General features: G+C 43.7%; 1 protein-coding gene across 7 annotated transcripts in view; it reads right to left on the bottom strand.

Annotated features, from left to right (window-relative positions):
* TRIP12 (thyroid hormone receptor interactor 12) overlaps nt 1-13415 on the bottom strand; it is a 124694-nt gene that overhangs the window by 68383 nt on the left and 42896 nt on the right. For 5 of the 7 annotated variants that reach the window (XM_059730971.1, XM_059730972.1, XM_059730968.1 and 2 more), the window contains one exon: nt 24-149. The exons of the other annotated variants lie outside the window; for them this stretch is intronic. In XM_059730971.1, the coding sequence (XP_059586954.1) occupies nt 24-149 (126 nt within the window). The remainder of the gene's footprint in view (nt 1-23; nt 150-13415) is intronic. 7 annotated transcript variants of the gene reach the window in all.

The raw sequence follows: 13415 nt of genomic DNA on the forward strand, positions 1-13415 counted from the left end.
ATATGAATATGAAGCACAGTTACCTTTTAGGAAAGTGTCCCTTGGACTGCTCAGAAGTAGTATTAGACTGCACTTTGGGTGCCTTTGAAATAGACTTTCTATTCTCAGGAGGGCTATGTGCCTTATGTTTTGCCTGCCCTAAATGTGACCTGTCAGCAGAAAGTCAAAACAGAAAGCTATCAGGAGTCTGAGATGCAGATACAAGCCTGTAGGTGGAGGGCTTTTTGTTTGTTTGTATACTTTATCAGATATTACTTCAAAAACTTTCACATCAAACTTAACTGGTTAAGACAACACTTCAGAAAGATAAGCTTATTGTAATGGTTTACAAAACAATTACATTGGGTAGTGGTTTGTAACCCAGCCATTATTTAGACATCTTTAATAAATCAGACAATGAATGAGTCTCAAATCAATAGTTAACTGTGCAGATAAACTTCAAATTTAATCTGGAGTGCGATCATGTTGAATCTTCAATCACTGAGTTAATAATTAAAAAACCCAATACCAGCATGTAAGGCACAGAATTATAGCACCTGTCCACATTATGTCCCCTTTTTAAGGGACACATACCTAACAGTCTTAAATATTTCCATATACCAGGAGTTAATCCAGCCGGGGATGCTTACAAGTTCACCTCTTTGCCATTCAGTTTTACTGAACTGGACATTTATACTTAGAAGGGGAAAATAAGTGTTTCGAGTCTGCAGGAAGTCAAGGATGGCTGATATTTGTTTCTGCAATTCTATCAATTCAATGGAGCAGGATCTGCTTAGTAACATTAGAGTTAGTGAAACAAAGATATAAATAAAGGTAGCCGAATGAGACAGGGGACCTGTTACCAAAGAAAGGAAACAATTTCATCTAGAACAGTTCTTCTAAGAAACTTTCAGCTGCACAAGAGAGCTCTGACTTGAGGTAAAGGAACACATACTACTAGTAATTTAAGTTTAGCTTTAAAAAACTTCACATTTCTTAAATATAAATCTTTGTCCAAACAATATATAGACACCTAATGAACCTTACCACCTGCAAAACCCAGGAAAAAGATATTAACAGCCCCTCAACATTTAAATAGTATAATATAAGAACAACTTCTAAGAGGACAGACACATTAGTAAATGAAGTACTCTAGATGAAAAATATGTATCAACTTTCACTTTCCTTAGATGTTACTACTTGGACTTGGAGACAGACCCCATTGTGAATTGTATCCAAGACACACTATGCTTTAGGAAAGGCAAGCAATTTTGCAGCTATTACTTGCTTCCTGTCAGTAATGTAGGAGTTATTCAAGGAACATGACTAGTCAGTCATCCAAGAATCGGTATCTTCACATGCTATTAACCAAGCAGGCCTGAGCACTGAGAAGGTGCAGCACACAAAGGTATGGTGAGGTGATGAAAGGTTAGCAAAATATTGAATAGAACTCTTTAAATACAAATTTTTCACATACAATTGAATAAAAATTAAAAAATGGTTTTGGCATATCTGACAAACAAAACATTTCATTTCAGGTTACCCTATCTTTTTAAAAGTGTTAAAGTGTTTGGAATTAAGAAATAAAATTAAAAAAAAAAACCTCACACACTACACATGCATGGACAAGTACACACACACACACACACAACTACACCCTCCCACGAAAGATGTTTTAAACTCCTAACTCCCTCTACTTTTCACAGCAACACTATTTCCAGTTTTCATAAGTAGCCTTACTTTTAACCCTTTCCTAAATTTATTTTTGATAAATATACTTTTCACCAAAAAAAGGCTTCACTAAGCTTTAAGAGAGTGCATGCATACAGCTTTCAGGGGAACCATCTCTGTGAATTAAAAACTGTTGAAAGTAACTAATCACACGCTAGCAGATTTGTTGTCCTCAGTTTTATAGTAGTGGGAGGAAGGTACACAACCGCATTTCTTTTCATGTTCCTTCATGCACTTCACCGATTAACTTGCAGTAGCATTGATTAGTGGAGCATTACATTTACAGAATTATAGATCCTTATATAGATTTACTCTAGATGTTTACATAGCTCCTTGCTAGAAAAGGATTCCTCCCTCAGAAATAAGTGTTTGCCCTTGTGAAGGTATTTTCCTTCAGTCATCTAATCAAAAGAGGAATGCAACATAATGCTAACCTCACAAAAGTCATCCTCCAGTAAGTTAATAAAAACAAAGCTTCACACCTTAGCTACTTAGCATTATCCTTTCATTCTACAAGAGTTCCCTTTTTACTCTTACTACAGACTTGGGCTAAGTATAGACAATCAAAAATCCTGAGGCTGAATTGATTCAGTCTTTGCAGTTTAGTCTAGCACCCTGCTTGAACCAATAACCAAAATGAACAGACATTCACTTGTGATTCAGGAAATGCAGCCACATGCCTACAGTAGCTCAAGCCAGAACCCAGAGGGCACTAGAGCATGGCTCTCCAACGCATAGCCAGCATGGGCTGTGTGTGTGTTCACTTCCTATTCCTAGTGACCCGGAGGTTTCTAGAATTCACAATCCAGAATCACAACAGCAAGATTCTGCAGAGTTGCTTATCACTTCCTCTTCCTGCTTCCAAGTGCCTCTGGGATTTGTAGTCCATGGTCTCAGCCAGCACTAAGTAAGCAGGGCAGGGCAGGGCAGCTCTGTACTCAAGGGAGGGGAAGTTCAACCCCCTCCCTGTCCCCCGGCCCCAGACCCCAGCAGGGGTTTGCCCAGGGGTGGGCCAATGAGCCAGCCCTCACTGCTCCAGCTAGGGAGCAGAGGGGTGGGGCCAGCCCTGCTCTCTGGAACAGACAGGACAGCACAGCACAGCCCAGCCCAGGGCTACAAAATGCTGGGATGCTGGGGGGCTATGATTTAACTTGAACCAAGAAGGGGTCTGGGACAGAAGTTTTCTGAACCGGGTTGACCCAAACCAGTTAAGTCTGATGGTAGTTCAACCAGGTTTATCTTAAACCAGTTTCAGCCATTTTGAAACTGGTTTATGTGCACTGAACTTCTGTTACATGTTTAAACCAGTTTCTGATCACTTAAACCAGTGTGTGCACAATTTCTGTCCCTAGCCTTAATTTATGTCAAACCTTTGATCTCACAGAAGGGAACTACGGGAGCCTCCAAACCAGGGGCAACACGTAAGGGGTGCATGCAGGTGCACGTGCACCCCCTGCAAAAAAGAGCTGCCAACATTGTCAGCAACGCCTGCAGGTGGTCGCCACTCGCCCCTGGCAGTGGCGGGGGCATCTGCAGGCGGTCCCCGATTGCCCCTGGCACTGCCAATGCTTCTGGCAGCACCTGTGGGTGGTTGCCCACCTGTGGTAGGCACTTGCCACCCTCCCCACCCAAAACAGTGCTGGAGGTGTCTGCAGGAGCTCCCAGCTCAACACCACCGCTGGCACGCTCATGCCTCCACCAGTGCACCCCTAGCCACCAGGGACATGCACTGTTCATGCTCCAAACTAACCTTAAGAAGAGTGCTTTCTGTATGACAAAGTGATGTTTAGGCAAGAGTGCCAAAGGGAAAACGTAATAAAATTTTTGGAAGCTATAATTCCACAACAATCAAAATAAAAATATATAGAACATAAGCTAGTATGATCTAGAACTGTATCTGTTAAGTCCCAAATTATCAAATAATTAACCATTTAGTCTCATGTTTAAAGCAAGGCTTAAAAGGTGTGACAGTTACTGCTCAACTTGCAGAAGTTTTTTGGTATTAAGACTGGATTAATCATGATTTAAAAGTTTTTTCTGGTATTCTAATGATAATATTTTGTTTTATGACAAGAAGGTAACAAGGTGGTCTTTAAAATTCATTTAATTCAGAGATCCAAACATAAAGAGATTGGTCCTGTATCAGAAATTATATAAGCACAATTTCAGCAAGGTTAGAACACGTAAACTCTTAACCTAAAGAATAAGGACTGAAAGAATAAGATGCAAAAATTTAAGAGATTGTTTTAAAACAATACATGTAATTTTTTTAACTTACATCAACTAGGAAAAAAGGCTCATCATGATTTAATGATAAATTCCACAAAAATGCATACATTTAGTTAAACAAGTATTGTTAACTGGACAGTATTTATTTTGCATTTTCTATTCCTTACTTGCAGTTACTAACCCCATTTACACACCCCAGAACTGAAGCAAAAAGAAGTTACCCTGGACAGTCCAAAACATGGAGAACAACTTTTGCAAGCATTTCCGCTATATGCATTTAAGTGTATACCACAGCATGTGTGGCATAGTACAGCTGGTGAGGTGAAGGGAAGGTCAGGATGCTAGCAGAGCATATGACTGGAGGGGCCTGTGGTCTACATTATAGCGGCCTGTAGAGCATACAACCTTGACTGGTGCAGTCCTGGGGCGGAGGAGGCTTATGGCCCCCAGGCACTTCAGAGTTGGACAGTCTTGCCTTAAAATACCAAAATAGAGCACCGCAAGGAAGAAATAAAAAGTTTGCATACTGACTGAAATACAGCTGTCCCACTTTTCAACAACTTTTAACAATTTGTTTCCAAAATCCTATATAGAGAAGTTATCTTGACAAAAATGCTCCCACCAATTTCCTGAGTTATGAGACTGAAAAACAGGCCATAAGAAAAGTGACTCTGGGTCAGAACAGTTATGAAACATATCATGGCTCACAGTCTGTGGTTTCCCCAGAGAAGGACCCTTTTAAGTAGAGGTGCACAGATGCATCGGTCTGATATCAGATCAGCACCGGTACAAAGAAAATTGACTGCATCAGAAACCAGCCTGATGTGGCTAATAAATGCCTGTGCATGCGCGCAGCCTCAGCACAGCATGTAGGCAGTGAGGAGCACAGCCCAGCAGCTTGGAGAGCTGCCTGCAACTGCTAAGTCTGTTGTGGTGGAAGGGGCATGGGGAAGAAAGGAGCGTGGGGAGGGAAAGGAGAGATCAAGGTCCCTTTGTGAGGGAGGGGCTGGGGCACGAGACAGAGCCGCAGCTTGTCCAGGGGGGCAGCTCCTGACACTGTGTGCACCCCTGGAAAGCATTGGGGGGGGCAAGCATGTGACCCTAGATCTGCACAGGCTGGCCCTGCAGGCTGGGGCTGCACTGGGCTCTTCCTGGCATGGTGGGGGGGGTGTTGGGTCTGCACTCAGGGCAGGCAGTGGCAGCCCTGGGGGGCAGGGGGGCTAAGGCAAACTTTGGGATGCCTGCAGCCTCTCCCACCACAGCCTGCCCCAAGCACAGCTGAGTCCAGCTCCAGTCCCAGCCTACAGCTGAAGCCTCCTTGCCCCACCCCATGCAGATTCAGGGTGCACAACCCCCCACCCCTCCAGGGTGCATGCAGCAGTGGGAGCCACCCCGCCCCACCAGGCTCATATGCTATCCCACCCCGCCCCAGCTGGGCATCACCAGCCCCAATCCCTGCCGCAGCCCCATTCCTCCCTCACCAGAGGGGCCTTACTTTGCCCCCCCACTCCTCTTCCCTCCCCACTCCTTCCACCACAACAGACTTACCACCTGGACGCAGCTCGTCAAGCTGCAGGGCTGCGTATTGGAAACTGGATCAGTATCAGCCAATATGCCCTTAAAAAAAAAAAATCAGCTATCTGTATCAGCCCCCAAAATCACTATTGTGCATCCCTACTTTTAAGTTTTTGTAAAGACATTTCTTGCCCACGCTCCATGGCTTCTAATAGCTCATAATTAGGCAAGAATAAGTTGGGCTTTATTTTTCTATTTTAAAAATTACCATTTAAATAAAATGCAAACGGTTGCATTTAACACTGGGGAGGAGAACATCTGATAACAGATCATCCTGATATATAGCAAACTAGCTCTCAAGAAGGAAGAGCGAGAGGTAGTTAACTAGTTGTGAGGTCACAGTGCTTCCTACTGTTGAGATGACCTTTTCATAACTCATTATGAAGCTTCACTCAGTTTGACAGCACAAAAAACATATAATATCCACAGGTGAATTCATGAGCAGACATGCCTTAAACCAGTGGTCTCCAACCTTTTTATGGTGAAGATCATTTTTTGGCAGCCCAGGATGAATTCCACCCCCCAACAAGCTGCCCAGGCTCTGACCTGACTCACCCAGCCCAGACCAGGCAGCAAGGGCCATGGCTCAGTTCAGCCACATGTGTCCTGCCCCTCCCAATCATGAAGCCTCTGACAGACTGAGATCAACTGTCAGAGGCTCCATGATCGACTAGTCAATCAAGATCAACTGGTTGGTGACCACTGCCTTAAAAACTGTCACAACTTGTAAAATACATACAGGAGGCATACCAACTTCATACACTATTGAAAAATATATTTTTAAACTTGTCTGCTAAAATCACTGTTTCTCTACCCTCACTAAAAGTAAAGGGGGAAGGGAAAATAAAAGGATTTGAAACTGCTCTAGGCAGTTACTTTTTTATTTTTTTTAATTAAATCAAGGTGGTTTTTTGCTAATAACATTTATTCAGTAATTCTATAAAGATGAAGTGTTGGACATGTCAAGTATAAGACACCTGAAGGCAAAGAATCAGAAGCAGAGCTACTTAGCTAAGATTTTTCCTTTTCAGATTATGAGTGAGGGGAAAATAAAACAACCTTGAGAAGCATGCATTCTTACAGTCCTGAAAGGAAACCCTTGAAAGTGTCAGGTATTGAGCAATTTTTACCAGAAGTTGCATGTTGGTAAACCTATCCTTCAGGACACAGGTGGGGGGGGGGGGGGGCGCGAAGGGGTCTGTACCTTAATAATACTACTGTTAAGAACACAGTGGATAGATGTAATACTGTCTTTCATAGTGATGATTCAACTATGCTCTACCTGTACTACCAGCATCAGAAACCATTTCATTGCTGGAACATATATTTTTAGAGTATTAACACACCATTAAAAGACGGGCCACATTTCATTCCATCTGCAGGAAGGAACAATTATCTGTGTGCATCTATTTATAGATGTAGATGGGCATGCACACCCCCTATCCCCTACCCCCTTACTGTAGTATGGGTGCTGTAATTCAACGTCCAGAAGAAAGCTTCTGTAGCTTGTGCTAATATTGCCTATGAAGCCAGGAATTAAGAAAATCTTATGTCTTGCCTTCTTTATAGAAAAACGCATCTATTGCAGATACACAAACAGATCCAGTGTGTGTAGTGACAGAGCTGCACACCCCCTTTCAGCCTCAGTCACCCCATGGGAGAGACTGGCGACTTTAAGAATCCCTCAACTTTTCTTCAAGTCAAAGGCATTCCCATCCCCCTCCCCACCACTACTGCTTTCCCAGCTTCAAAGCCACTCCCACCAGCTTCATGCAGGCTGTCTTGGAGCTGGGCTCAGTAAAGAACTGCAGCAGCAGAGATGAGCTGAAGGGTTCCTCCTCCCCACACCTGCTCCTGAGGGACTGAGCAGAGTGGGGGAAACTTGCCCCACTCAGTCACCTCTGCCTATGATCTGAGCCCCAAAGCAGCCTGGCTGGAGTGGGAGAAGCAGGTTTTTAAACTTCCTCTGCTCCTGGTGGTGGGGAGGGAGAGAGGACACACCTTTGAGCATGGGAGGGAAGGAATGCCAACACGTTTTGAGGACTTTAAATAAGTCTCCAGAGAGGGCTACAGCACTGGGGAGAGAGGGCAGGAAATCAGAAAACTGGGACTGGGATATAAGTGGTTGCTTCCTTCTTCCTACCTCCCCAAATTCTGGATCTGCCCACACACACACACACACACACACCCCCAGATAATACTTTTTCCATTAAGAAATAAACTGTACAATCAATGCATCATTCTATAAAGAAGGCAAGCTATAACCTTAGCTTGATTCCCAATAGCATGGGCAACATCAACACAAGCTACAGTAGCTTTCTTCTGGGCACTGAATTAAAGCACCCTTATTCTGGTACAACTGATTCAAAAAGTCCAGGTGGCTTTCCAAATTAGGACCAACATATTCAACTGGATTGGCAAAAGAGTATTGTTGTGGAGAGTATTACTATAGACCAGCCTACAGGAAAAAAAAAAAAACACAAAAAAAAAAAAACGATAGCTCATTGTTGGCAAGCCTGCCTCACCTTGGCAGTATATTATCAAAATTTCAGCCTTCAGGATCATCACCTACAGATTTGACAGAAGGTGGAAGCAAAAAAGGGAAGAATCAGAGACCTATGAAACTTCCAAACAAGAGTTCTTTTGGCAACATACTGGTCATTTGCTCCTCCAAATGAGATATTTGGAATGTTTGAACTAAAGCAAACGCTAGCTGATATCTGCTAGTTGTTAAAGCATATTAGAATTTCAGTGTGCTGACAGTGATGCTATTTTCCCTTTAGAGTCCTATAAGTGTACTTTCCTCTGTTCAAGTTCTATTATGCAGCCTGTTCCAGACTTCAGAGGCAAAAGCTCAGCAGCAAAAGTTTGGGTTTAGCCTGCTTGATTTGCCAAACTGTTTAACACCAAGTGGCACACCCTATTATTCAGTATAATGAGACACCCTGTCAATTACAATTATGACACTGACAATTATGACCAGCTACCAGAGTTCTCTGAACAGGTCATGTTCAGGTTCTTTGTTTTGTTTTTTACAAGTTACCCAAAATCAAATTTTAATCAAATTCCTTTCTTGGAAGGGAAGGGGGCAGTAAGTGGCAGCATGTGGGGCAAATTGGAGCTTGTTCCGTTTAAAGGGTCCAATTTAAAAACATAAAATACAGTGTAGTTTAGTAGCTTTGAAAGTATTGTGAATGTACGTAAAGTACAAAATAAATGGCTTCAGAGTGTTAAAAGACACTGAGAAAGCCAAATAGTAAAACTAATAAATTTGAACATAATCTGAAAGACAGCTCAACTGCTGTTAATATTATAATTTAATGAAAAACAGGTTCAGTCAAACTTAGTTTTGACAAATATAAGATGGGCTTATGAAAGAGGTAGATGATAGATAGAAACACAGCATCATGTAAAACCAATATTAAGAAACCGTATTTTAACTAGCTTCTATGGAAGGTCACAAACACTAGTCAAGATCCCAAATTCATTCTTCTTCTGGAAGGAATTGAGCTGCTAAGAGTGGGAGGCAGTCCCCCAAAGATGTTCAATGGATTTTCTTGCTCCTTTGCTGTGCTTGTCAGCTTCTACACCTTACTCCACAAGCCAGAATTCTGCATAAGAACTCGTTTAACTTTAAAGTTTGGTCATACTGGCTCATCTAATTAAAGATAAAAGAAGCAGGCGTGGAGGTCTATTTTTTTATTTATTTTTAAATGATGTCTCCAAGACTTACATACATAATTCATAGATTAGTGGTCGGAAGGGACCCAATGGATCATCGTGTCTGACCCCCTACCCCTGGCAGGAAAGAGGACCAAGGTCAGATGACCCCAGCCAGGTAATTGTCAAGCCTCCTCTTGAAGACTTCCAAGTTAGGTGATGGTACCACCTCTTGGAAGCCCATTCGAGACTCTGGCCACCATTACTGTAAAAAATGTCTTCCTAATGTCTAATCTAAATCTACTCTCCACTAGTTTGCACCCAGTATTCCTAGCTACTCCCTGGGGCGCTCTGGTAAACAGCGCATCCCCAATTCCCTGCTGTCCTCCTGATAAAAACTTAGATGGCTACAAGGTTACCCCCTCAGCCATTTTTTGTGAAGGCTGAAGAGATCCAGATCTCTCAACCTCCCCTTGTAGGATCTTTCACAGAGACCACTAGTCATGCGAGTTGCCCTCCTCTGAACCCTCTCCAGATTCTCCGTGTCCGTCTTGAAGTGCGGTGCCCAAAACTGGATATAGTACTCTAACTGCGGCCCGACTAATGCCGCATAGAGGAGGAGCATCACCTCCCTCGATCTGCTGGTCATGCATCTGCTAATACATGACAAGGTGCAACTGGCTTTGTTGATGGCCTCGTTACACTGCCAGCTCATGTTCATCTTGGAGTCAACCATGACTCCAAGATATCTCTCAGCCTCTGAGCTGCTGAGGAGGTCATCCCCCTATCTGTAGGTGTGCTAGGGATTCCTCCTTCCTAGGTGGAGTACCTTACATTTATCTTTGTTGAATTGCATCCTATTTCGTTCCACCCATTGATCTAACCTGTCCAGGTCAGCCTGTATCTGCTTCCTGCCCTCCAGTGCATTAACTTTGCCCCATAAGTTGGTATCATTTGTGAACTTGGAGAGGGTGCTCTCGACACCCTCGTCCAAATCACTGATGAAGATATTAAATAACACCAGTCCAAGGACTGAACCCTGCGGGACCCCATTGCCTACCTCCTTCCAGGCCGAGAACAACCCATCCGCCACCACTCTCTGGGTAAGGTCCCTAAGCCAGTTAGCCACCCACCTGACTGTGTAGGCATCCACTCCACAGCCCATTAGTTTCCCTATGATAATAGGATGTGAAACTGTGTCGAAGGCCTTCCTAAAATCCAGGTAGATGACATCAGCCTCAGCTCCTGTGTCAAGGCAGTGTGCGACCTGGTCGTAAAAGGCTGTAAGGTTTATCAGGCAGGATCTACCGCTGACAAACCCGTGCTGGTTTCCTTTCAGCATCACTTCCTCTGCTGGGCCTTCACAAATGCACTCTTTGATGATTTTTCCCAGTATTTTCCCAGGGATAGAGGTAAAACTGAATGGCCTAAAGTTGCCCGTCCCATCCCTTCTCCCCTTCTTGAAAATGGGCACCACGTTGGCCTTTTTCCAGTCAGGGACGTGGCCAGAGCACCATGAGAGCTCGAACAGCCATGCCAGCAGCTCAGCAATGACACTGGCCAAATAAGTTTCCTTACTTCAGATAAAAGCTAGAAAACAAACGAACAAGAGTCAGCTGACTACTGCTCCTTCGTTTGGTTACTAAGCAAATTTGGAGACAGAGGTGACCACCTAAGTCTTACAGATGGATCTGGAAAAATCATATCGCATTCACTAGAAAAACAGATCCCCTCTGAATTAAGTGAGAAAAATATTACTGGTTTAGAAAATCTGGAAACCAGGAAGAGTTTCAAATAGGCACCAATAAAGATTATTTGGGCTGATACCAATGGCCAATTATTAACAAGCCAGATTGGCTGATAACAATCCAATTGCTGATATGCAACCTGGCAGCTTAGAGAGCAGTATCCAGCCGGTAAGTCTGTTGGCATGGCAATGGCATGGGAGAGGAGGCGGGGGGGGGGGCGGCGGCGCAGATCGAGTTCCCCACAGTGAAGGAGGAACCGGGGCAGGCACTGCCCAATGAGGCAGGGGACAGAGCCGCGCAGCTTGTCCAAGGAGTTCAGGGGGGCAGATGTCCCTGCTATGCATGCCCTGGAGGAGCCATGGGGGGGCATGCCCCCCAGATCTGTGCACGGGAGAGGTGATGCTGGGGTTGGGGGGGCTACGGCCACCCCAGAATTCACCATAGCCCCCTGTAGCCTCCCTCCCAGTGCCACCATAGCCCACCCCAAGAGCAACCCCAGCCCAGCCCCACCCCTCCCACTGGGAAGACCCTGGCAGTGCTCCCGGCCCACAGCAGCAGCCCGTCTTCGCCCCACATGTAGATCCAGTTGCGCACATGCCCCCTTGCCTCCCCCAAGGGTGCACACAGCGGAGGGATATAACCCCCCCTCCCCTCCCCACATCCCTGGACAAGCTGCTTGCAGCTCTATCCCACACCCTGCCCCAGATAGGTAGTGCCTACCCCAGCCCCACTTCCTCCTTCACCACAAGGGCCTTGATCTGCCCACCCCACACCCCTTTCTCCCAAGAGATTTACCAGTCAGAACTGCTCTGCAAGCTGCTGGGTTGGCTGCGTGCATGTTGCAGTTGCATGCATGCAGCTTTTAACTGGCAACATTATCAGCCACATCAGCCAAAAAAAGCCAATTGCCAACGACATCAATTTTTCTTTTATTGGTGCCAATACAATATGAACCAATGTACTGGTGCACCTCTTTCAAGCTGTATCCCAGCACTAGACACCATTCTACCTTGACCTTGGATAAGTCAAATCTGGATCTCACTCCTAGAAACAAAGTCAAAGCTCAAATAAATCTGTTTAAGGTGCTCTTTAGAGCTGGTAACATTGTTCAGATGTACCCACATAAATTTAAACATGCAGGGCTTTGGACCAACAAAAAGTTGCCCAACATAATAGAATTCAGTACCGTTAACTGGTGAAGGAGTCTGAGTATTGCCCCAGCTATCTAAACTGCCAGTCCAAACCTCAAGAAAAAAAAACAAAAAACCCAAAAGGTGTGAAATAATTTTAGTTTCAGAACTTTTAACCAAAACTTGACATACTGCTGAATATTTTCAGATTTCTGTAATTTCAAAAAATAATGAAAGTTTTTTTTAAGGTTTAAGAAAAACTGGACTTCATTCATTTATATACAGTCTGATGTAAAAGCAAGCATACAAATAGCTTTGAGAAGTTACTGTTAAAGCATTAGAGCCAAGCTTCTTATTTTAAGTCTATGGGTACAAATTAAAATAGAACAAAACAAATTTATAGGTCAAAAAGGGTAGGGATAAAAACAAGATTTTGAGAAGTCAGGTTACAGAGGAAAATGGAGACAAGAAGAACAGTAAGAGTTTCTTTATACAATAAAGAAAATAGGGACTGGATTGCAAATGTGGCTGGATAAATCCAGTATTTGTACCTAGAGCAATGCTGGTGCAGAAATATTTGTAAAAGTTTTGTTTCTTCAGGTCTTTGGTCTTCTTGTGACCTGCAAAGAACACCAAGCCTATACTAAAATGGGACTAATACCCCAAAAATGGGTTCGAATAATCTTAGCTGTTGGCAGCAAAAGTTGTTGGCACATGCTTCAAAGTCTTAAAAGGTTAGCACCATTTGGTAGTTGCAAAATAATACATAGCATTAAAAAACCTTGAGAACTTTCAACCCCTGAAGTCTAATTTCAAACTCCTCAGCTAACCAAGAAGGTCTTCTGGAAAGGCTCTATGATCCAGAGGCTAGAGCCTCTCATAGGTAAGGAGTTTCAAGTCTCTAGGTGAAGATGTAAGGTATTATTCCAAAGGCTCAAACCTTGCCAATTTTTCTTCTGCCAACTAGTCTGTTTTATAGACAAGGAAAAAGACAAGGCCAATGTCTAATGTTGCCAAAAGAGATGCCATCTGCTTTGGACAGCTACAGAGAATAGCTCTTAGTTGAAAGTACCAAGCAAGCCCAATAGAGTTAAAGTGAAAAAAAAATGTATGGATAAAGCTTGTTCTTTTAAGGTTAGCCAGCTTATTGCCTTGCTTCATGTAGATAAGGTACAGCTATAAATGACAGTTCCCAGTCTGCTGATAGAGAACTTGCAACAGAAGATTTGAAAGAGACCTCTGGGGGAGGGACCCTTTTTTGGTTCGCAGTGAGATCCTGGTATACAAAAACAGGGCTCCAGTACTGTGGCAATACAAAACAAGTCAGGGTGTCTAGATTGTGGAACAAACTCCCTCCAGAGGT

This window comes from Alligator mississippiensis, chromosome 7 (assembly GCF_030867095.1).
Source record: "Alligator mississippiensis isolate rAllMis1 chromosome 7, rAllMis1, whole genome shotgun sequence".
Taxonomy (NCBI): Eukaryota; Metazoa; Chordata; order Crocodylia; family Alligatoridae; genus Alligator; species Alligator mississippiensis.